Source organism: Haliotis rubra, unplaced genomic scaffold, assembly GCF_003918875.1.
Source record: "Haliotis rubra isolate DU_JTF1 unplaced genomic scaffold, ASM391887v1 Scf97, whole genome shotgun sequence".
Taxonomy (NCBI): Eukaryota; Metazoa; Mollusca; class Gastropoda; order Lepetellida; family Haliotidae; genus Haliotis; species Haliotis rubra.
In genome coordinates this window covers 556,626-580,848 of record NW_025767712.1, presented here as the reverse complement: position 1 = coordinate 580,848, position 24,223 = coordinate 556,626, and the positions used below count along the sequence as shown (strand labels likewise).

Below are 24,223 nucleotides of genomic sequence, written 5' to 3'. Positions count from 1 at the left end.
GCAGACTCTCACAAAAGATTTTCTATATGTTACTTTAAGCATTATAACAAAATTTATGTTCATATTTTATGCCTATGTTATTTTCCTGTTAGGTCAGACCAATGCTATTTCTTGTTTTACGGATCCGCCTGTCATATTTTTTCAAGAATAAGAAAAAAAATAAGAAGTACTTTCCCCGCTCTAAAAATAAAATCCTAATGTTTTTATTGGCCAAGAATGTAAACATACAAGAAATTTTGTTTTGAGATTGTTTTTTTTGCCCCATATACACTTCACAGATTGCCAAAAGTAACATACTTTGAGTATTTAGATGGAATATTACTTTGACTGGTATTTTTATTTTTTATTTTTTATCCAATCTTTAGGTTTTCTGAGGACAAAAATCCGTAAAACAAGAAATAAAATTGGTCTGGCCTTAACAAGGTAAAATGAGGATTGAGTTTGTTTCCAATGCAAAAATCAAAAGCTTTCTCGATTTCTCTAATACACTATGCAAATTTGTGACACTGAATAGGCTGTTACACTGAGTAGGCCTGACTCGTCACTATATGGCTGGAATAATGCTGATGTGATGTAAAGCCCAACTCATTGGCCTGGTACTTTTGTCTTTCATAGAATCACAAGGTCATATATAGTTTTGTCTTTTTTGGTTTTGTCTTGCTTTGGGATATACAGTGTTTTTATTGAACTGAATATACATTTAGAAGTGAAATGTTCATGACCTACATGTTTTATTGCTGTTGCTGCTGCTGCTGTTTCAAGAAGGAGTCACGCATGCTATGGCTGAAATATTGCTGATGTGATTATAACTCTTAACTCACTTACCGTGTAACTCATTTCAAGAAGGAATTATGCCATTTTATTGGCGGGGAAAATAGTAGACTTTTGCTCAAAGCTATCTGCCCCATGCTTTGCCTAGGCAAGTGCTATGCCATTTTACCAGTATGACTGAATGTGGATACTGATAGTAATTTAATGATTTGATTTAAATAGATATGTGGATCAATGTATGTGAGTAAATATACACAACAAACACACTCATATCCCATCTTTAGCTTTAACAGTAACTTATTGTGAAAAGGGGGCGGTGGGGTACCCTAGTGGTTAAAGCTTTCGCTCTTCACGCTGAAGCCAGGGTTCCAATCCCCTCATAGGTACAATGTGTGAAGCCCATTTCTGGTGTCCCCCGCCATGATATTGCTGGAATATTGCTAAAAAGCTGCATAAAACCATACTCACTCACTCACTATTGTGAAAAGGTATTGAATCGTGATACAGCTTGATCAAGTTCTGTGTACATGAAATCCCTTGATGACACCAGCATAGCCCAATACCATGTTGGTATGTATTTAGTGAAATATAAACATCACATCACTACTAGCTTTTAAGAATTACAAATTGAAATTATTTTATTTTTTTAATATATTGAACTTACATCCTTTTTTATATTGAAACATGATGAACTTTTGACTGAATTTGTTATGTGTTTCTAAATCACAATGCCATAATAGTTACTTTTGCTTGTGAGTATACATTATCTTCTGTGCATGGGCATAGCTCCAGGAGAGCCGACGATGTGAAATATCAAGAGGCTTGTGAAGAAAGTAATATGTGGAATATCGTTAGGCAAGACCATATTGTATTGGAAAAAAATGCATGTATGGCAAGCAGGGATGAACATTTTCTGAGGATATGCAGAAGTCTACAGAGTTTGTTCCATATATGCCATAGCAAAATACACAGACTAATGCTAAAGTACGCTGAAGGGGTCTCTGTCGGCACGGGTACTACAGATATGTACCCCAGGTATGAAAAGAGCTTACACCTTTACAAATATTTCACAATGAACAATACCACACACAAACGGTTGAACGGGAATAACTACATACAGTTTTGTTTTTTTGGTTGTGGAATATCGACTTATTCCCCATCAAGGGTACCTGGTACATTTCTGTATTTTGACTTTGTTTAGGGTACATTTCTGTATTCTGATGTCATGTCATTAGATAAGACACCGTGAAGATCCGGATCTTCAGTAACCCTGCTAGTCATAAGAGGCGACTTACGGGATCGGGTGGTCAGGCACGCTGACTTGGTTGACACATGTCATCGTATCCCAGTTGCGTTTATTTACAGACTGCTGCCATATAGCTGGAATATTGCTGAGTGCGACATACAACCAAACTCACTCACTTACTCACATCTCTTGGCAAAAACAAATATGTTTTACGGTGACCTTTTGACATGGAGCATGGATTCGGTTCATTTCACAATTTCTATTCTGATTTTAAATTTAAAAGAAAACAAACAATCACTGAAGTTAATTTATGTGAACAGGAAATGGATGGGATCAAACATCTTCTAAACTGATAATGTTTTGACTACTTGCAATCTACTGCCATCAAACCTATGGCAGGGAAACCATCCTCAGATACTAGCATCATGGCAACAAATATATATAGTACACAAGATTTATAATAGTGTCTCAGCCCCCAAGCTTGATACTGGTGTTTTGTGAGTGGACTGATAGCAGCTGTCATATCTATATACATGGTGACCTGATTGACCCTGGCCCCTCTATATTAAACCTCCATCCCTCTCAACTCTAAACAGATAATATAAATAGTTGCAGGCAAGTAGCTCCGTCCATCAGCAGGTGTTGGCTAGATCAAGTAATATTTTCTTGATAACATATCTTCTTTGAGCTTGATGCTGATGTGGCGGCTCATTCATAATAGTTGGATACTAGAATTCAAGGTTAAACTTGCCAAGGATCAGTTCTCTCTAGAAGCAGAAATGTTTTAGTGTCTCCAATTTGTAAGTATTTTTTTCACATATTCATTTGACATTTATATTCAACTTGATGGCGTGTCCTGTGATAAGTATGTGTTTCAATTTGTTTTATGTAGGCATTGATAAAAAAATTGTTCCTGTAATGATGAAAGAAACTGTGTTTAATGATTATTTGTAATTTGTTCTTATGAATATGTGAGAAGGAAATGATAACAGAAATACAGGGGAAAACATTTATTATTGACAGTATTCCCCGCAGCTGTGAAAGAAACGGTCCTTCTTTGGTTAGAGTGAGTGAGTGAGTGAGTTGGGTTTTACACTGCTTTTAGCAATATTCCAGCAATATCACTGCAGGGGAAACCAGAAATGTGATTCACACGTTGTACCAATGTGGGGAATCGGACCCGGGTCTTCAGCGTGATGAGCGAACGCTTTAACCACTATGCTACCCACCGCCCCTCTTTGGCAAGAATCTACTTGAACTTGCCAGTCACATGGTAGACACAGGGTGGCTCAGTTGTCTAAGTTGCTGCAGTTTGTAATACAGAGTTGTGTCCCTTACTTCAGCAGATTACTGTAATCACGGGTTTGAATGTTAGTTTCACCCTGATCGTTTGTGGGTTTGCCAGCATGATACCCATGTATAGCCAAGACCTCCATTACATGACTCTTTCCTCCATCTACCTCACATGCTATGATATAACTGAAACTTTGTTTTAAGTGACATTAAGTAAAACACACTCACTCATGAAAATAATAATATCATATAAATATATAATATTATGACCTAAGACATATTATGATAGGAAATCCAATATGGAACAGTCTTGCAATGCTGTGTTTTTTACAACCACCTAACCCCATCTCTCTCTCTCTCATTCACTCACTCACCCACATAGTCTTCTTTTGGAATTGGGGCAGTGGGGTAGCTTAGTGGTTAAAGTGTTCGCTCGTCAAGCCAGCGACCCGGGTTCGATTCAGCACATGGGTACAATGTGTGAAGCCCATTTCTGGTGTCCCCCGGAATATTGCTAAAAGCAGTGTAAAACTAAACTCACTCACTCACTCACTCACTCACTCACTCACTCACTCACTCACTCACTCACTCACTCACTCACTCACTCACTCACTCACTCACTCACTCACTCACTCACTCACTCACTCACTCACTCACTCACTCACTCACTCTTTTGGAATTTATTAACGCTACTCAGAAGTGTCATGTTACAGAAACAAAATTTGGGTGATACTGAGTCAAACTACCTTGGCCATCTGGCCTGACAGTACACTTGCACAAGTTTCTAGGGTAACAATTATTAGTTTAATGATAATTTCTAGATTATATAAATGATAAGAAAAGGTTTTCCCAATAAGAGACTGGCATTCTCAGAATGTATTGTTTGCTTATCTAGACATGCTCTTTAAGCACAGAATTAATTTACATCCACAGACATTCAGTACAGCCTTGGAGCAGAGTAAGCCTCTCTGGCATCACAAGGGAATGTCACATATAATGGATAAGCAAACCACCTGGGTTCTCAACCAAACTGACTTACAGTCCATTTGATTTCATTTGAGACCGATGAATTGCTCACTAACACAATATGTAATAATTGCATCAAAACCAAATTTTGCACAGTCACATGAAATTGACAGTCCAACTCTGATGATTTATCTCATAATTTTGGACAACCGAATAAAAATAAAAAAGTTGTTTAACAAATTATCATTATTTTGTTGTCACTTTTCGCTATTTTTGACAAGGGGGGACCACTTGCTGGTAGAACAGCCAGGTAATCAACAGGCGTATGTAGTGAAATTTCAATTTCACACATGCAACTCACACATCTGGCTGTTCTACCAGCAAGTGGTCTTAATGATTGTTTGTAAAACAACTTTTTCATTTGGGTGTCCAAAATTATGAGATAAATCATCAGAGTTGGTCTGTCGATTTCATGTGTGAATTTTTTTTTTTTTTTAGCAATTATTAGAGTTTGTGTCAGTGAGCAATTCATCGGTCTCAAATGAAATTTAACTGACTGTACTTTCAGGAGGAGAGTGTTTGGTATATCCTCTGTGACATGTAACCACCAGTGCTTTGATGAGTGACCTTGGGAAATGGTCATGATATATTGCTGGCTAGGGGCCATGGTGCGTTATTATTAATATGTGTATTTATGATGCACCAAATGTTCACACTGAAGCATACTAAGAGGGCTACTTTATGACCCAAATTTCATTCTCAACTCCCTAGGGAGTATACTGCCAAAGTTGCCTTTGAAGCACTAAGCCAACTCATCTTTCCATGTTGATTCAGCCAGATCAAAGATTGTTCTATGTTATATTACCGCAGAAGTTCACTCATAAAGGGAGAATCTCAAAAGAAATAAAAACTGAAAATCTCGAGATATTTTACAGGTGCTTCAGTATATGAGCAACTGAGAGCGATATATATGTTATGTCCAAGTCATTCAAGGCACTGCGTTTCACAGTGGTTATGGCTCCAAAGTTGCCCTGACTGGAAACCATATCATGTTATCACCATCCCATGGTGGAATGTTTACGTTGGGTTTCCTCTGTAAATCTTCAGTGGGAAACATGATTCCTGATGCTAAAGATAAGGGAGACAACTACTTTTTCTCCAAGAAGTTTGATATTTATTTTATATCAGTACCATGGAGAAGCATCAAGCTATCAACATGATATATTCTGTCAAAACACTCTGTCAAGAGTTAGATGGTCAGCAAGTCCAATGCTCGGTATACTAAGTCTTCTTAAGTTATATTGATTGATTGATTGTTGTTTAACTCCACACTCAGCAATATTCCAGCTATATGGCAGCTGTCTGTAAACCTGCATGTTAAGATGGTCAGCGAGATATCTAAAGAACCATTCAACAGACTTTCGTCATATTTGACACCAAACTTCATCTAGGGAAAGTGCAAGGCCCAGTCGATTTTGGTGACCTTCACTTAATTTTCAAGGTCACAAAGACACTTTGAAGATTTCACCATGTTAAGTTGCATGTTAAGATAGTCAGCAAGATATCGCAAAAAACATTCACTGGATTTTTTCATATTTGACACCAAGCTTCATCTAATGAAGGCGCAGGGCCCAGTCAATTTTAATAGAATAGAAGAATAGAAGAATATTTTAATGCTTTTCAGGTATTTGTGTTACATCAGCACAGCTACTGACACATCAGAGAGATACAAAACATATTTACATATTTTCATTGATTTAGGTATCTTCACATTTGTTTAAGAGAAATATGGTACTTGGAATAAAGGATGTACGGGCTCTCTTAGTTTTCACAATTGGAACTTTGTAGCGGCGGCCATTAAGGGAGGAGGTTGTATTCCGAGTTTAAGTAGTGTGTAGGTCAGATATAATTTTGACAGCTTGATTCACGATTTTGGTGACCTTCACATAATTGTCAAGGTCACTGCGACACTTTGACGATTTCAGCATGTTAACCTGAATTCACTGGATTTTCTTCTTAGGCTTTCAAGACCTCCCTTGAATATTTTTCAAGAAGCAATTTCTTTAGTACCATTTTTGCATATTTCATACACTATGACATTCATGCCAAGGTCAAAGTCAGTCTTGAAAATATTTGTGTGTTTGAACAACTAAAGAACAAGATATCAAGAGAGGTTGACTGGTCATATTTTTGTTGACATTTAACTTCATCTTAAACTGTCATTACTTTTTAAGTTTGATTTGATAATTTGCGGCGGGGGATTATGTCACCTTAGTGACAATGCTTGTTTAAAAGTTTAAATCAGAGTCTTTGTCTGCCATTTTGCCAAGGCCAGGCCCCATTTCACTATGCAATATCAGGGCTACTTAGGCATGGCCTTATGCCCATTGTTATACCACTAAGATCGCTTTGTTATCCCCCGCAACGCGTTTTGCTGGGGGTATTAAAATGGACTCCGTCCGTGTGTGCGTCCGTCCATCCGTCCGTCCGTCCGTCCGTTTTAGCTGAACTCTAAAACCGTTCACTATTTCTTCACCATACTTGGCACATAGATAGATCTGGTGGTGTACTGGTGCCTTTTGGTAGTTTTGGAATTCTGAATAAAATATTTTTGGCGTTTCCATGGCAACAAGTTCAACTTAGACTGAAATTAGTGGTAGTGCTCTTTTCCGGAGCAGAACTCTAAAACCGTTCACTATTTCTTCACCAAACTTGGCACATACATAGATCTGGTGGTGTACTGGTGCCTTTTGGTAGTTTTGGAGTTCTGAATAAAATATTTTTGGCGTTTCCATGGCAACAAGTTTCACTTTGACTGAAATTGGTGATAGTGCTATTATCTGGAGCAGAACTTTAGAAACGTTTCAATACTCTCCATCCACTTTTCTATATACACACCTAAATATTTGACATAATCATAACTCGTAGACATAATCGTGAAGAGTATTTTGCCATTGCTGGGGATATTGATGACTTTGTCTTCTTGTTGAATTGGGTTCTGGACCATTATTTGGTACTAGTGAATATTGTCGCTGGGCTGTATAGATCTGTGTCTGTCTACACACAAGTGGAACGTGAACCTGTGTCTTTGTGCTGCAAGCAAAAAATGACTCCAGTGGATGTTCAGGTTTGGATAGGTCCCAAACAATCCATCCAAAGGTGACCAAAAGAAATGGGTGGTCAGGCTCTGAGTAACTAAGTTGACTGCATGCCATCGTACCTGCAGTGTATATACTCACAATATCATTCACTGGATCGGTTGGTCCAAACTCGATTATTGCTAGAATAGAATAGCTGAGTAAAGATAATCATCAAGGTAACAAGTAAATGATTTAATCCCTACACCACTCTACCGCCCTCTGCAGTTCAAGTGGTAGACTAACACTGAAAATGTATAATTTTGATAGAAACAAAGAACTTAAGTTCAGTTGAAAAAGAGCCACAGTGAGATGGGCGATTCGGAAAATAAACCTGAGGAAAATGTAGACTTGCTTCATTTAGGGCATTTGCTTTAAAGTAAGGGCTGGGTTGAAAGAAAATATTTTTTGTTGAGGGACTGTGAGGTTATGCAAGTGGTGAAGAATGGACAGACTGATGTAACTGATGATGTCATGCATCCATGACTACTAAATCTACCTGATTAGCAAAATGCATAGAGAAGATACCTACATCAAACTTTGTTGATAATTATTGATCATACTAAATATATAGTTGCTGTCATACTCATGTCTGCATGATAATATTCCACATTTGTAAGTTTGGAATTGAGGAAAAACAAATATTTTAAATGAGAAGTATTTCAAGGTTACAAATCGGATTTATACCTCAGCAATGTTATTCGGCTAGTCAGTTTTCTCTCGATACTCACTTGTTTTACAGTATGTCTTTTTGGTTTTCAGCCTCTGACCCATTTGTTGCTGTCTGGAAGTTGCCGCCATGCCGGAGAAGACCGAGGTTCAGCTCGGTGGCACGAAACGATTCGAATGTCGTGTCATCGGCTACCCTCGTCCGGACATCAAGTGGTACAAGGATGGAGTGGATATTACCCAGAATTCCCGTTTCAACTTCACACATACCCGTGAAGGAGTCATCTCTATGTTGATAGAGAAGGTGTCACGACAAGATGAAGGATGTTACCGGTGTCGTGCCCAGAATTCGGAGGGGATGGCATCGACTGCTGCCTATCTGTTTGTCAGGAGTAAGAATGGATTTATTTCTTCCATAGTTTTCTTAATTCATTCGTTCAACAGACTGAAAAATTAACTGAAGATATCCCCAAAAATGTTAGAATGTGTTTATGCATTTGTCACTGACTTGTTTCAGAATATTCTGACTTGTTTCAGATTATTCCGACTTGTTTCAGGTTATTCTGACATGTTTCAACAACTTGTTTCAGATTATTTGACTTGTTTCACCGACTTGTTTCAGGTTATTCTGACATGTTTCAACAACTTGTTTCAGATTATTTGACTTGTTTCAGACTTGTTGAGAAGAGAATAATGGTACATAAGCTTGTCTGTATGTTTTCAGTGACCGTGTCTGAACATGTAATTCCTCATTTGACAAATGCACTTACCTATTATAGCTCACATGGCTGTATATTCAGAAAACACATTCCAGAATGAAACAGATGTTTGAAATATGTTTTTGCATTTGATTGTTTTACCACTAATCAAGAGTTTTCACACACAGAACCAAACGGTGAGAAAATAATTGCTGCTTATAGATGTTTTCTTTGTTCACAGTATACGCAGCTCTGCCAACATGGAAATTTAACAAATTCTAATAAAACTTTATGTTTTAAATACAATTATGTTGTCTCCTTCTAGTCTAATTCTTTGGCTTGTGGTAGACTGGTAGATCACATAGCTGTTAAACTGTTTCAGGTTAATTGTCTTTGGTTTTCCACAAAGAATGTTAAACATCAATTAAAAAAAATTGATGGGTCCAAACAAAGGGCTTTATTAATGAGATTGAATATTGAAAATCTCTTATGTGAAGTATTTTGTGTGAATAAACAGAAGAATTCGATAAAAGTATGTACAATAACAGAAATGTCAAAGTCAGAAGGACCCTTTGATTCTTATCTGTTGATGGCACTGAAGTTAATACTTGTTCCAAAAGATTTGATTTTCCAGTAGCTTTATATAAAGAAATATTCTATATCCATTAACAAGTGTTATGTGTCTTCCATCCTTATGTAAATATTTACTGAAGTAAGTGGTCACTTTCAAACACTGCAAATTGCTTCAGTCTCTTTCTGTACTTGTGGTCAGGTGATACTCACACAGTAACTTACTTCTGACGCACATTACCTGGCGGGGGAACATTCTCCCGTGTTGTTAAGCCAGCTGGTGGCCAGACCAGAAACTCAGGTATTCCTGGAAAATGCATTTTTGTTATCGGCAGGTGGTGCTTATCAGCCGTGTTGGATTTCCCAACAGAGGTTCACACCAGGAACGCACCACTGTGTTTAGTTGTTAGGGGCACAGTCCTAATGAGACAGCCATGTTTGATCATCAAACCTAACCCTGATTCAACAATGTTGATACACTGAACACATTAGATTGATAGACTACTAACCCAAATTCATGTCAATAACATTTGAAAATGAATTTCAGAAATGATTTGCAGGATGTATTTTTTCAGAAGTTGTTGATTTAGAAAACATTTCACCAAATTTTGATGAAAACGTTCAAGAATGGAATATTGTAGTTGTTGAAGGTAAGCCAATATGGCATGTCCAACTTGAAGTCCTGTTTCCCAGTATCTTAACCATGGTCTCCCCCATGTTTGTTCCTTATTAATGTGTCAAAAGTAACATTTAGCATGAAGGTAATTGAACAATACTCTCCCTTAACTATGTCCTTGAATATTTTGTGTGTGTTTTTTTAATATTGCAATTAATTTATGTTTGAGTGGATAACATTGTTTATGGGTGGCGTTGTACGAAACAACCTTAGTGCTACGATGGTTGTAAGTCTATAATAAAGTATGGGAGTTATGGTCTCCTTAGCCCTAAGATCACTCTGTACAACGGCACCCAGGCAAGTGCAACTACAATTAGAGAGCCGTTCAAAGATTTGAGGTCTGGGGAAAACATTTGTTTCTTCAGTAATGGGGAGGGGACATCTGATAATATCATCTGCAGATTTTTTGTAGTGCAAGTTAATTTATGAGTAATTATGCCAATATCATTTTGTTCATTTCTTACTCTGAAGATGAATAGAATCACTATTGTAGATATAATGAGATAAAATACAAGAAGAACTGTGATAGATCAGAACTTTCCACCATGTATTGGTATCGCTTGACAATTTATGCGATGGCCATATTTTTGTGTTATTCCTTTTGGAAAGATCTTTCAACATTTTCACAGCTAAGCTATAGTGGGTGGGTGATAACAAAACTTAAAGAATTGGGTTATTTTAATATCCAACATCATACTGTCTGTTTCCTTGCTATTAACAGTTTAGTTTCTGTTTTCAGCCGATGTGAATCATTTTTTCAGTTCCTGTTGTATGACCATGCATGACGTGTATGACTTGTTAAACTAATTCAGCAATATTCAGATTATTCCTGCTTTCAGGCTAACACGTCTGTAACCAATTATTGTACAATTTACACTGTAGCATCAGTTAAGCATGGACATTATATATTTTGTAGACTAAAGATGTTATTGCTTGATATGAATTATGTATACACATACACACACATATACACACCCACAGATATTTGTGTGAAGACATGATACTTAATTTGTGTCATTTTTGTTCAACACATTCCTAAAATTGAATTTATAAATCTATCTGATGACATTGTAAACTACGATATTGGTAACACATAAGTTATTTGAATATGAGAGAAGTGGTGAAGTAATGAAATATGAGCATATTGAAATGCATCTCTATTGAAATTGCAGAATACAATGTTCACATCTAAATATTAAGAACATTCTTTTTTATTCTTTGACAGTTCTACAATCTGTAAAATGTTATAAATACAACATTTCAAGCAATAAATATACCTTGTTTTAAACTGCTGATTAGTACACATTTAAAAAAACCCTATTGTTTTATAAAAGAGTTGTTAGAACTCAACTTCTTCAAGAATTACAATTTGTTAGTACACCAAAATGTGAGCTGTTAAAGCAGAGACCATATACTGGTATATGGTCTCTGGTTAAAGATACCAAGTTAGCAAATATGATTTTCTTGTTTCAGCTCGGAAATCAAAGTTTCTGGATGATACTCCATCAGTTCACTCCATGTCGCTTATGGAAGCATCGGAAAAAGACTTAGAACATGACCGTGAATACAAGTCAAAACAACTGAAACATCGAAAACAGGAGTTTGAAGCGATGGAGACTGAAGAATACGAACAACATATATCTGTTGAGGAACAAACAGAGATCCACATCACTGATCGATCCACAAGGAACATCAATGAGGACAAGAATGTGTCAAGGGAAGCTGAGAACAGTGAGGAGTCGGAGGGCAGTTTTTCCTCACTGGAGGAGCTCAGTGGAACCAAAGATATACAGATCAAACTTGAAAAGATGGCGCAGATGTACGAGGAAGTTTCAGAAGAGAAAAGTACCAAAGGGAAAAGTGTTTCTTTCAAGATAGAGTCTGAAAGTTTTACCCAAAGTACTGAAATAACAGGAGAATCTGATTTGACAGTTGAATCAGAAGTCAGCATATCGGAAGAGAGAAAATCCAAGAAAGTCAAAATTTCGATAGATGAGTCAGAGTCTGCATCAATGAGTGAGGAATCTTGTACAACTGATGAAAATGAACTTGAAGAAGAAATCAGGAGGAAAGAGGAGCAACTGTCAGTGCTGATTACACAGGAGGCAACAGTAACAGATGAAAATACATCTTCATCCCAGCTGGATGTTTCAATAGATGACACCAAGCTGTCAACCCAAACAGCAGATGACTCTGGGTTGGGTATCAGCTTCAGTGCCGACACAGAGGAAAGATCATTCACTGAAGAGGATGACTCCATGGTGATCAGGGCATCTTTTGAAGTTGAAAGCACAGAAACTGAAAATGTGGAAATCAGGTCTGAAATTACCGAAATAAGTGAGTCGACAGTTGTTGACGAAACAACAGAGTCGGACACACACCAGGGGAAAGGGAACTGAAAATATCAGCAGAAACTGAAGTTGATGCTTCAAAGGAAGAACAAGGAGGATTATCCTTTGAGGCAAGTGTAATAACTGACAGCTCAGAGGTGGAACAGACTGGCCTGACTGTATCTGCAGATGTGGAGATAGAGGAGAAGAAGGTTAAAGAGACGTTAGAGGAAGGAAAGGAGGAAGTGCTGGAAAAGAGGGTAGAGGAGACGGAATCTCTCAATGGAGAAATTATACTTGAATCTGCAGCATCGCAGGATGTTGCTGGTCAATCGGATCTGGTGTTACCTGATGTTGTTCTGCCAGAATACAAGTCTGAGGAGCTTGGAGAACAACAGTCAGTCAGTTCTGTGGAGGACCTTTCATCTGATCATGCTGCAAAACCCAGAACAACTGCTGATGAATATTATGGTGAGGAGGACCTCGTCCTTCCACTTGTCAAGCAGCTTCCAGTCAACAAGACTGAGGAAATGAAGGATCAACAGTCTGAAGGATCGGTTGAAGATTTGCCTTTTGATGAGATGCCACAGTCACAAACTGATATGAATGTTGAGGAACAGCCTATAGCTGCAGTAGTGGAAGCTTTGGAGAGTGTTACAGAAGTCAGGGAAGGCCCTCCCGAGCCTGAGGTCTCTGATATACCAGAATCTACTGCAGAAGCTGCTTCAATGAGTCTTGGCCCGGACAGTGGCATATTTGATATGTCTCTGCAAGGGACTCAGTTCCATGTGGAGGAACTGGAGGTCACTGGATCTTCTGTGGACAGTGCAGAGCATCTAGAGTCACAGGAGGCATCTAAGGCTAAAGAAAAAATGTCTGGTGCTTATGAAATCGAACGAGTGCCTAAATTTGTTAGTTTTGAGCAGCATGTGAGTGAGAGTAATGTGGATAGTGCAATAGAAACAACTAAGAATCTCCAAGATTCTGAAGTCTCGTTTGTATCAAAAACTGAGGAAGAAAAGGCTGAGGTTAAGAAATCCCAGGATGTATTCATGGCAGATGGGGTCAGTGAAGAAAACCTTTCAGCTGATGAAGTTCAAGATCTGAGGGCAGATGAAACAGCTGAAGCTGCTGAAGTTGACAGTAATGGTTTACAAACAGTAGACAAACATGTGGAAGTGGCTAAAGTTGAAGAAAGCAGTCTTGTTGAAAAAGATAAAACAGAAAACACTACACAGTTTGACGAAGATGTCAAGGCATCAGCTGAAGTAAAGGAAGAGCGTGGTACCGGCAAGCAATTGGTGAAACAGACATCCATAGAAACATATATAGAACAAGCCTCTTTAGATGACCTTGCAGCTCTTGAGGAATTAAATACAATTGAAACTGATGAGAAAAGTCAGGCTGGTGAAACTATGGCGGACGTAACAGTGATGCAAGAGGCAGATAAAGAAGATGCTGTTGAAACTCAGAGCAGAATTCTTTCTGAGATCGCAACAGGAGAGGATAATCTCAGTGAAATCAGGGAAGCCCCACAGCCTGCGGAGGTCAGTGAATCCCAACAAAGCCAAGAGACCGAATCAGAAAGGGCACAAGTGATGCCAGAAGAGCTAATTTTACAAGCTGATGGAAATGTCGAGAACACCAAACAGCCTGGCGAAGAGGATGTGATGCTGTTACAGGCTGAAGTCGATATCACTGAGACCGAAAAAAATTTGGATGAGACATTGGCACTTACCACAGATGTTGATGTGAGTGAACAGAAGTATGACTCAGAAGGTTCAACATTAAAAATGTCTGCCACTGTAGATACCGAACAAGTGCTTTCACCACCAAAAGTCACCAGAGTCCCGGAAGATGTGTCTGTTCAGACTGGCGAGACCATTCAATTGGTATCAGAAGTTCAAGGTCAGTGGGTTACGATTTATGGTTTATTTGCTTGGCATGCTCAGAGTTTCTGATCGGTTTTCAAAACAGGTGTTCCTGAAGGTTGTGTTTTTGTAGTCAGCATAAGGGATAGGATGTTTAGGGAAATATTTTCTTTATCAACATTTTATACAAATTGATGATATTATATCAGTAACATATATTTGTTTAGATTAGACAGTGTTTCTTTAACATTTACAGAAAATATATTTGTGTCATTTATACATCATTATTGACTGACTGCTTGGTATTTAATGTTACATAACACTCAAAGAAACCTTTTAGTAGCTTTATGAAACTAATTTGACAAATATATTTAAACATTAAATGACCCTCAATCAGTATGATATGCTTTCTCTATCAATCTGTACCACAACACCTACAGCAATCAGCATTCTGGGATGTTCATTTATAACTGACACTGTATCAGGTCAACATAATACTGGATTGTATATTTGTATTATTAGAACCACATGGTCCCCTTGGTAATGACCATAGCCTTAAGGCTGCCAGTCTGTTTAGAATTATCTGTATTTATTATCTTATTTATTCAATCTTCCTTTCATGTCTGATAATATTCAGACATTTTGGATGTAAACAAACAAACATACAATGTGAAATCTTGCCAGATACATTCTCTCTATAAATGAGAGCCTCACTTGAGTCAGTCAGTCTTCAGAATATATTTTATAAGAAGAGTTTATTTTATCTATTGCTGTGACAGTCATTTTCATATTTCTTGCAATATTCTGTGTCAGTGTAGGAATATGTACACTTCAGTAAATATATTGGATAAAATGTTGTCTCAGTTTGGTATCATGTTTCAGTATGGTAATATGATGCACATATCATTATATTGAGCAGTTTTATATTTTAATTTGGTAAGAAGACACCTTCAATGATTATCATGATTATAGAGGGCAACTGTTTCAGTTTGGTAGATTGGTGCAACTTTCAAAGATTATACATTGGTTAATATTTCCTTGCAACCAAGGTTTGCATTTCAATGATTAATTAATTCAATATCCTGTTTCAATTTGATAGAAAGTTGTATCTTTCAATGATTGAGATATTATTGTGTTTCATTTGGTGGGATGATTTACCTTTCAATGATTATAAGGGTCAATATTTGGTTTGTCTGCTACAAAGGCCTACCTTTCAGTAAATATTTAAATCAATATCTTGTTTCAGTCTGATAGAAAGGCATACCTTTCAGTGAATATTTAAGTCAATATCTTGTTTCAATTTGATAGGAAAGTGTACCTTTCAGTGAATATTTAAATCAATATCTTGTTTCAGTCTGATAGGAAGGCATACCTTTCAGTGAATATTTAAGTCAATATCTTGTTTCAGTCTGATAGGAAGGCATACCTTTCAGTGAATATTTAAGTCAATATCTTGTTTCAGTCTGATAGGAAGGTGCATCTTTCAGTGAATATTTAAGTCAATATGTTGTTTTAGTCTGATAGGAAGGCATACCTTTCAGGGAATATTTAAGTCAATATCTTGTTTCAGTTTGATAGGAAGGTGTACCTTTCAGTGAATATTTAAGTCAATATCTTGTTTCAATTTGATAGGAAAGTGTACCTTTCAGTGAATATTTAAGTCAATATCTTGTTTCAGTCTGATAGGAAGGCATACCTTTCAGGGAATATTTAAGTCAATATCTTGTTTCAGTTTGATAGGAAGGTGTATCTTTCAGTGAATATTTAAGTCAATATCTTGTTTCATTCTGATAGGAAGTCCTTCCCCAGAGGTGAAGTGGTTTAGAGAAGGGGACACAGTGAAGCCCACTGAGAGGATCTCCCTCATTGCTGACAATGACATCTACACTCTGGAGATCAGAGAGGCCTCCAGTTCTGATGCCGGCACCTACACCCTGACAGCTCACAATCGGATGGCACAATCTTCAGTGATGTCCAGGTCACAGTCACGGCACCACAGGAGGAGGGGGCCACAGGAGGAGCACCTGCAGGGGAGGAAATCAGGTGAGTGCTGAGATAGGTGAGGTGAGGTGAGGTGAGTGGTGAGATAGGTGAGGTGAGGTGAGGTACAGGATGGGTACTACACTAAGTCTTTAAACCCATTTAAATTGTAAAAGAGCCCCAGTGAGTTAAGGGCTTTAACATTGCAGGGAGTGCTAGGCTGTAGGGAAAATAATGTGGTTCAGGGACTGTGAGGCAGACTAGATGGGTACTTTCTGGTGAGGTGTGAATGAGTGTTGGGTGGGGTGGGTCAGGTGAGTGATGGGCAGATGCAGAAGAGGCGTTAATGTGTGTTTAGTTGGGTTGGTGATGTGTGCAATGGTTACTTGTAGGGGAGAAGTGAATATAGGGAGTAAAGTTAAAGTTTGTGATGGACAATTCCTTGGGTGAAGTAAGTAAGGTATTAATGTGGTAAAGATATCACAATATTGCAATGACGTCTGCAAAATCTGCAAGTTGGTGGAGGTCAGATAATGCTGTGAAGTTGGAACCTTGTTAGTCCAGAATACTGCGATCTGGACACTTTTGTCAGGAATGTTTCCATATTTACAATGGACATTATTCTGTAACCATGAAAAAGACTTTGGATCTGTGTATCAGCATAGGTGGGGTTGACACAAGAACTCTTGTGGAGCTGTAGATCATTTTGAAAAGGAGAGCTATATGAGTAACTTCATGACTTTAGTTTCAGCTATTAGGTTGGGCATACACATGCTTATGGGGTTTATAGTCTGTTTGCTGTGAAAACGTATCAATGAATTTCACTTTAAACAAAAAAGTAAATCAAATAAAGTGAAATTAAGATTGCGAATCCTCATAATTTTACCTTGCCAATTCAACATTTAAATCTCAAAATTTTATTCAAATTAGGATAAAAGTTTATAGATTATAGATTCAAATCGCTATTACTGGTTTGTATTACAAGGGGGTAAGCACAGTAGTTGGAACAGTGAAACAAATGCATGTGTGGTACGTGAAGAGCGTTAACTTATTACAAACCTTGTCATTTTCGGTGTTTCATTTGACGTGCATACCCCCTTGTCATACAAACCAGTAATAGCCATGTGAAACTATGATCGTTTGTTAAACAACTTTTATCCTAAGTCGAATAAAATTCTGAGATTTAAATGTTCAATTGGCAAGGTAAAATCATGAGGATTCGCAGTCTTAATTTCATTTCATTTGTTTTACTTTTTGATTTCAAGTGACATTCATCGGTACGTTTTCACTGTAAACAGACTATAGCTCTACATGAGAACCTTGATTATGGTGGCATGCTGGGTTCCTGGGTGGGTGAAGGTGGGTCTTTGTATAATGTGTTTGTGAATGTTGGGTGATCGTTATGACATACGTGTATGTAGTGTACATGGGAGATTGTCTGAACATATCACTGTGGAATAGGTTAATAAGATATGTATGGTGTTTACCTTTATGAATGTTGTAAACATGTTGACAAGGGGAAGGGGATTAACAGTGGGTGCAGCATGAGCTAAAAACATGGGATGGGCCACCATGCCAGATCACTACTTGGTAGGAAGATGCAGAACTCACTTGATGGTACCAGTGATGCAGATCAGGCTCCACAGACAGTGGTAGTGGAAGGGTAATACTGAAGAAATTCTGTAACATGTTTCAGTGATACATACATTTATGCTGGATGTGTTTGTTTCTGACAGTGTCACGGCCCTCCTGACTTCCCCAGAGTTTGTCATCAAACCAGAAGATGTGACTGTTCAGGAATTTGAGCAAGTCAAACTTGTATGCTCTGTCAAAGGTAGGTGTACTGATCTCAGTGTTACTGTTTGCTAATCACATTTCAACCTTTTGTTCATATAGTGTTACCACATGATTTGGTAATTTGTAAGTTTTCAAAACAATTGCACTCTGTGATATTGACTGTGTGTTTACAAGAATGCATTTTATCTTGCAAATCAACCATTCTTTTATATTTCAAGGCATTTAATATTGCCCAAACTCAAGTGTTTGTTGAAGATTTTTTAATTGGCATTTTAGAAGCAATAGATACATAGATAATTACAGAACTGTTCAACCACTGATATCTCTAAGATTCTGAATTCATTGCTTCTGTTGAGTTCTGTAAATTGTGATGTCTTTATTAACTAAATAACTGTAAAAGAGTATATATATTTTAAAATATTTAATTATCATTGTCATCTTGTAGGAACGCCAACACCAGAGGTGAAGTGGCAGCGAGAAGGACAATCACTAAAGGCAGACAATCATTTGAGAATATTTGAATCCGATGGATGCCATTATTTAGAAATTCCCCATGCATCTTTCATTGACAGTGGTGAATATGAGTGTGTAGCTACGAACAGCGAAGGAACAATTTCTGTGGTTATAAGACTTACAGTTGAAGGTAAAGGTCATATAGTCTTTGAATTTGGTGGCGGTGATGGTTGTATTAGTGTATATAGACCCAGTGGCTAGTAGATGTATGTAGAGGCAGTTTGTTTGACTGTTTAATGTTGTTTGATTGTTTTATGTATCTAGTTTTAGTACATAAACAGTAGTCATTATTTACGGTGAAACTCTGTGATTGGAATAAATAAATTTGCTGGAATAGCGAATGAAGGTGTTTGAGCAACATGCATTTGTATCTGAATTGATGTCACCAGCTGCATCACCCATGATTCAATACTATTAAATAGGACCTGGATTAACAGTGTTTCACCATACTTTTTTAAAGCATTTTATAGTGTTTAAGAAACATGATGATGAAGGAATAGATTCTATGCATGCAGATATGATGTTGTTGCCTCTATGTTGTTTTTCTTATTGCTGTTGTTTTTGCTTTTTTCAACAGAATAGTTGAAGAATTGCAGAATGTGAATTTGTCGCCTGCTTGTAGATATCTGAATTTGTTTATTTAGTATTGTGATAATTATTACTTTGGTTTCTTAATTTAACGAATTAAGAACACAATGTCATTCAGATCACTGATTTGTGTTTGATATTACCCAACAATATTAGTTTGTCAGCAGAAAAAGAATTTCATTAAAAAAACAAACAAATTAGTTTGGGGGGGGGGGGGGTAAAAATTAAGTTACATTCAGGGTGACTTGAATAATAATTCAGAATTTTGTATTTGGGTTAACAATATAACTATGGACTTTGGGCAGTGTGAAACACGAAACAAACTGATCTGTTTTGGATGTTGATGAAGATGAAGGGGTTTTTACTGTTTAGAATGACTGAATAAGTAACTTTCCCACCATCTATCAGTAGAATATTATGATATATGACCTTATGATCTTATGATCACAAAATAAAGTATTTGCTTCTCATTTTGGATAATCTGCCTTTGTTTTCCTTATGGCTGTCTCAGTTTGTCATGTGGAAATGTGTAGACTCAGTAGGTACTGTTTTGTGGTGTGTTGAGAGTGCAGTGCATGACCAGATTTCAGATCAGATGAAACAGGAAATTTCTTGTTCAAGATTATACCCTTATGAAATATAATTACATGTTTATGTTGAGTTTTGCTAGTTTTTTGGTAATGTTTACATGACATGATTATATAAAAGAAACAATATATGTGATATAATGATCCCATTGTGTTTTATAGGGTTAGTGAAAATGATGCACAAAAATGAAAAGAGATTTTGGTAAACTTGTTGCTTATCTGGGAATGAAATGGTTTCACTTGCATACATCATTTCAGCTTACTGAAGATATTTTGTATATTTAATTGTATATTGTGTATGTAAGTAGTGTATTTTAAAACAGAAAAACAGTATACTGTCTCAAATATAAGTTAGTATGTGCCTGAAAAAAAACTAGTAACATTAACACTGTTACCAATATGGACAAGATCATTTATATTTTACTTCTAAAAAATGCAAATTAAATATTAAGAAATTTAGATATGTGAGAAGTTATTTCACACAGACTGTGAACAGTTTTCATTGAATCAGTTAATGATGTTTCTCTTTCTTTCACAGGGATCACTGACGCGGAGGAGAGTGCACTGTCAAATGAGGAACTCCGGATGGCGATGTCGGAACGCTCGGACACTGATGTCAGTACTGAGTCGACTACACGTAGATATATAAAACTTGTAGTCGCAGCGGCAGCGTTCACTCTCGTAGCTTTCGGCGTCCATAAAATGGTGCAAAATTTTCCCAAGGGGAGCTAACCCATGTTTCTAGTCAAAAGAAGTTCTAGTTATATTTCTATGTTGAAAGCAGAATTTGACACAAGAGAGAAATATAATTTAGATTTGAAGAATAGTCGGTCGTTCTATGAATAAAGTATTAAGCACTGACTTAAGAAAATTAAATAAGGTCAACAAAATTGTATTTATTCTTAGAAAATTTTAAGATTTGTTTTTGACATTTTGACAGCCAATAAAATCAGATAATTTTCTTTGCTATTTTACACAGAAACTGATAATTCATTAACCTTCAGTGTGTGATAGTTTGTGTGACTGAATGAGTGGTGTGAATGAGGAATGGAAAATTGTGATATTTTACAAATATTTGAAAATTATTGGTAATATTGCCTCATTTTGAATGTGTTAAATTTTCATCAGATTAGCTATTATTTTTTCAGAATAAAACTACAGAAAGAACTATAAATAAGAATTTAATGAATAAAATAGAAAACATTCATATTGTTAAGAATTTTGTCACAATATATTTTGAGGCTACATGAAAATGTATATAATCAAGAATGGTATTTTGGTCTTTATGGACCTTAAACACGAGAACAAGTTATTGTGTATTTTCTGCCATTGTTTGCACATCAATGGTGACAGGTTGCATTTATTCAGATATTATTCATTCTGTATTTACATTGATATTATATACTCAGGGATGTTACAGTCACAGTATATGCTCAGTTCCATACATTCCTTTGTTGCCATTCCAGGATTACTGATAATGTTTCAATTGTGTTGGGACTTTTTGTTGTGTCTTTGGGCTTGAATGTTTATCCATTTTAACCCGCCAAAATTGAAGAAATACTGCCATTGTCCTGCGACATATATTAAATGTCTCAGCTTTTAGGAAACTTTGATGATGATGATGATTTGGAGATTAATGTGTGCTTTCCGATATATGCGTATTTCGCACACGGTTCAAACTTTAGGAAAGGAATATCATTATATGAAAAAGTTTTGATGTTTTTTGTGTCTCAAAGAAAATCATATGGCTTTGGTTTTTATTGTTTGGTGTTAAATGTTTTGGGTAAAAGAAAACCTCATTGAAATTGACAGTTATAATATTTTTCTAAACTGACACTGTGCAATAAAGAGTGAAAATCAGCTTTTTTTACTTGAAATTGATGGCAGCCTTTAGAAATGGAAACTGCACCTATGAATAACAGCATAAGTACTTAGATATCATTGATCTGATCATCAGCCAGCATTAATTATGATTGTGTTTGTGACATGATTCTGGAATGAATGTCCTTGACATCATTGTGGTGTCACAGAAACTTGTTACCTGTTTCTCTATTGAGAGGCATTTCAGAAGTTGTAAAGATGAAGGAAAACCAAGTGCTAGATAGTCAACTTCTTTATTGCCATGAGTGCGACGTTTTGGTGTAGGTACTAACACCGTTATCAAGCATCACTTGCTTGATAACGGTGTTAGTACCAACACCGAAACATCGCTCTCATTACAATAAAGAAGTTGACCATCCACAGAACTTGGTTTTCCTTTGACTTGTTACCTGTTTCTCCATTGAGCCTTATACAGCATCTGGTTGAATCAATGTTGGAATAAAATGTTCCCAGTTACAATGTTGCATCTGTGTGTTGTGTGTTTCTTGATTCCTACACAGTAGAAAATAGCATAGACAATTTCATCATTTGGAAGAATTCTTCTGAATTTTGACAGTGGGGCTACATTTGGGTTTAGCAAGATTTGTAAATGCTGTCTTGTTGAAAGGCAGTGGAAGAGTAAAAAGGAAACAAGTTTCTTATGAACAAGCTCCAAGTTGAAATGAAAGAATAAATTTCTTCCAGATATTGAAATCATGTACACAGATGTTTAGCTGTAGTGATCTTGCATACATGCATGAGTGTTACATAGGTTTGTTCTGTGGAATCTGTTCTGATTCATGGTCATATCTCGTTGAACATTGTTGTTAAAACTGAAATTATTTCTCCAAATCAAAGTAACTGTTTTTTTATTTTATTTCTTGACATGAGTTTTGTGCTTGAATTTAAGTTAAATGCTATACATCATTAGTAAAATTAGATTGCTTTCTAGGTAGATTTTGTCTTGAATCAGAAGACAAAACTCATTGGACAATATGACAGTACATTCCTTTTTTTCTGAATTTATTGTTATCAGATTGCAACCAAAACTTTCTCTACCACAGTGCTTCATGTCATGCCATTCATGAAACAATAGACAATACCCAGACCTTACCAGTTGTCAATTACAGTGACCTTATCGGCCTTCATGACAAAACAATCTGTTACTAAGGATTTCAGTTGAGGACTTAAGCTTGCCCCATGTCATGGAAATATTTAACACATGCCTTTACTACTCCACATGCAATCAGGTGCAGGCCCAGGCAGACCTGCTCAAAAGAACATGTCAGAATCAGATGACTGAATACAAACATTATTAAAAGAAAAAAGGTGTTTATATCTTGTGCATGTATAGATAGGTATTCTAGGGGGATGATGAAACAGAGATTAGCGTCATATGATCCACCAGCTGGACTCTTTTTCTTGCTGAGAATGATTCTTTGATATATTGCACAAGATGCTGTAGATCAAGAAAAACATGCATTACAGAGAACCTGAAATGCCAAGTGATGTACAACTTGCCTGCTCAGTAGTTCCAGATGCAGCTCATGAACCAAGGGTATTATTCTCTGACAAATGACGTGGCTTTTGTTAACACAGGTTGTTGTGTTGATATGTGCTGCTTCAGATTACAATGGCATTCAGTATAAATTCATCTAACCTGTTTTACCTGCACACTTGTATTTGTTCATGGTATGCTAAACGTTTCTTCAATAGGTTTTCCAAGTCTTATTGACATATTATGGGTGTTCCACAATTAACTGAAATCTCGGTATGTCAAGATGTTGGAAACAATGTGCAGAGTTGTGTCCCTTGTAGCTGCTGGTTTTCTGTTGGTTTACTGCCAGATTGACCACAGTTATGTCCTTGACATCTTGCTACGTCTACATTCCAGTGCCCATTGGTTTCTCTGAAGTACTAAACCTCTGAAACATATCTCATTTAGGGCTCTATTGGTAAATAACTAGGTTGTTTTTTTTAAAACCCAACCAGTTTCTGTATGCAAGTCAATAAAAAGTTATATGGGAGGGGTCTCATGCCTCTAGGACATTGCAGGTCAGGAATGTCCAAGACATGAATCCTCAAAGGTCAAGATCTGTTGGTTGTGGGGTTCGATCTCAGATCTGCTCTAGCATGGTCTGTCCTTGCCATATCACTGCTTTAGGGTTAAATGTACAACATGTACAACTTTGGGCTTTTTTCCCCATTAATTTGACATGATGTGATAAAACTGAACTATTGTTCAAAGTGGCATTTGACACAAACAACAATGCTATATTCTTGCACATGCAATTGAAGATGAGCATTTTAGTAACATATCATGCTTACATCTCCTGACACAAATGCTTTCCAACAGGCCATACACTAAAGTGAACCTTTTCTCTATTCAATTTTGACAACTTTAGATTAGAGGATTTCAGATTCCTCTCTTACAGCTGAACTACTTTGTTTTATTATTGAGAATATGTTTAATGCTCTGCATGCTTCAATCTGAGAGGTTCATGTGGGAGATTTCAGGAGTCCTTGACACTTATCAAACACCCTCATGTTATACACACATCTGCATGCTTCAATTTGAGAGGTTCATGTGGCAGATTGCAGGAGTCCTTGACACTTATCAAACACCCTCATGTTATACACACATCTGCATGCTTCAATCTGAGAGGTTCAT

The 24,223-nt window shown here is 36.9% G+C and overlaps 1 protein-coding gene across 1 annotated transcript in view; it reads left to right on the top strand.

Annotated features, from left to right (window-relative positions):
- Positions 1 to 21,348, top strand: part of LOC124265309 (myosin light chain kinase, smooth muscle-like) — a 44,550-nt gene extending 23,202 nt beyond the window's left edge. The window contains 7 exon segments of the mRNA XM_046700101.1: positions 8,176 to 8,474; positions 11,500 to 12,414; positions 12,417 to 14,264; positions 16,022 to 16,270; positions 17,944 to 18,041; positions 18,450 to 18,647; positions 20,231 to 21,348. Of these exon segments, the coding sequence (XP_046556057.1) occupies positions 8,213 to 8,474; positions 11,500 to 12,414; positions 12,417 to 14,264; positions 16,022 to 16,270; positions 17,944 to 17,960 (3,291 nt within the window). The 5' untranslated portion in view covers positions 8,176 to 8,212 and the 3' untranslated portion in view covers positions 17,961 to 18,041; positions 18,450 to 18,647; positions 20,231 to 21,348.
- The last annotated feature ends 2,875 nt before the right edge of the window (positions 21,349 to 24,223 follow it).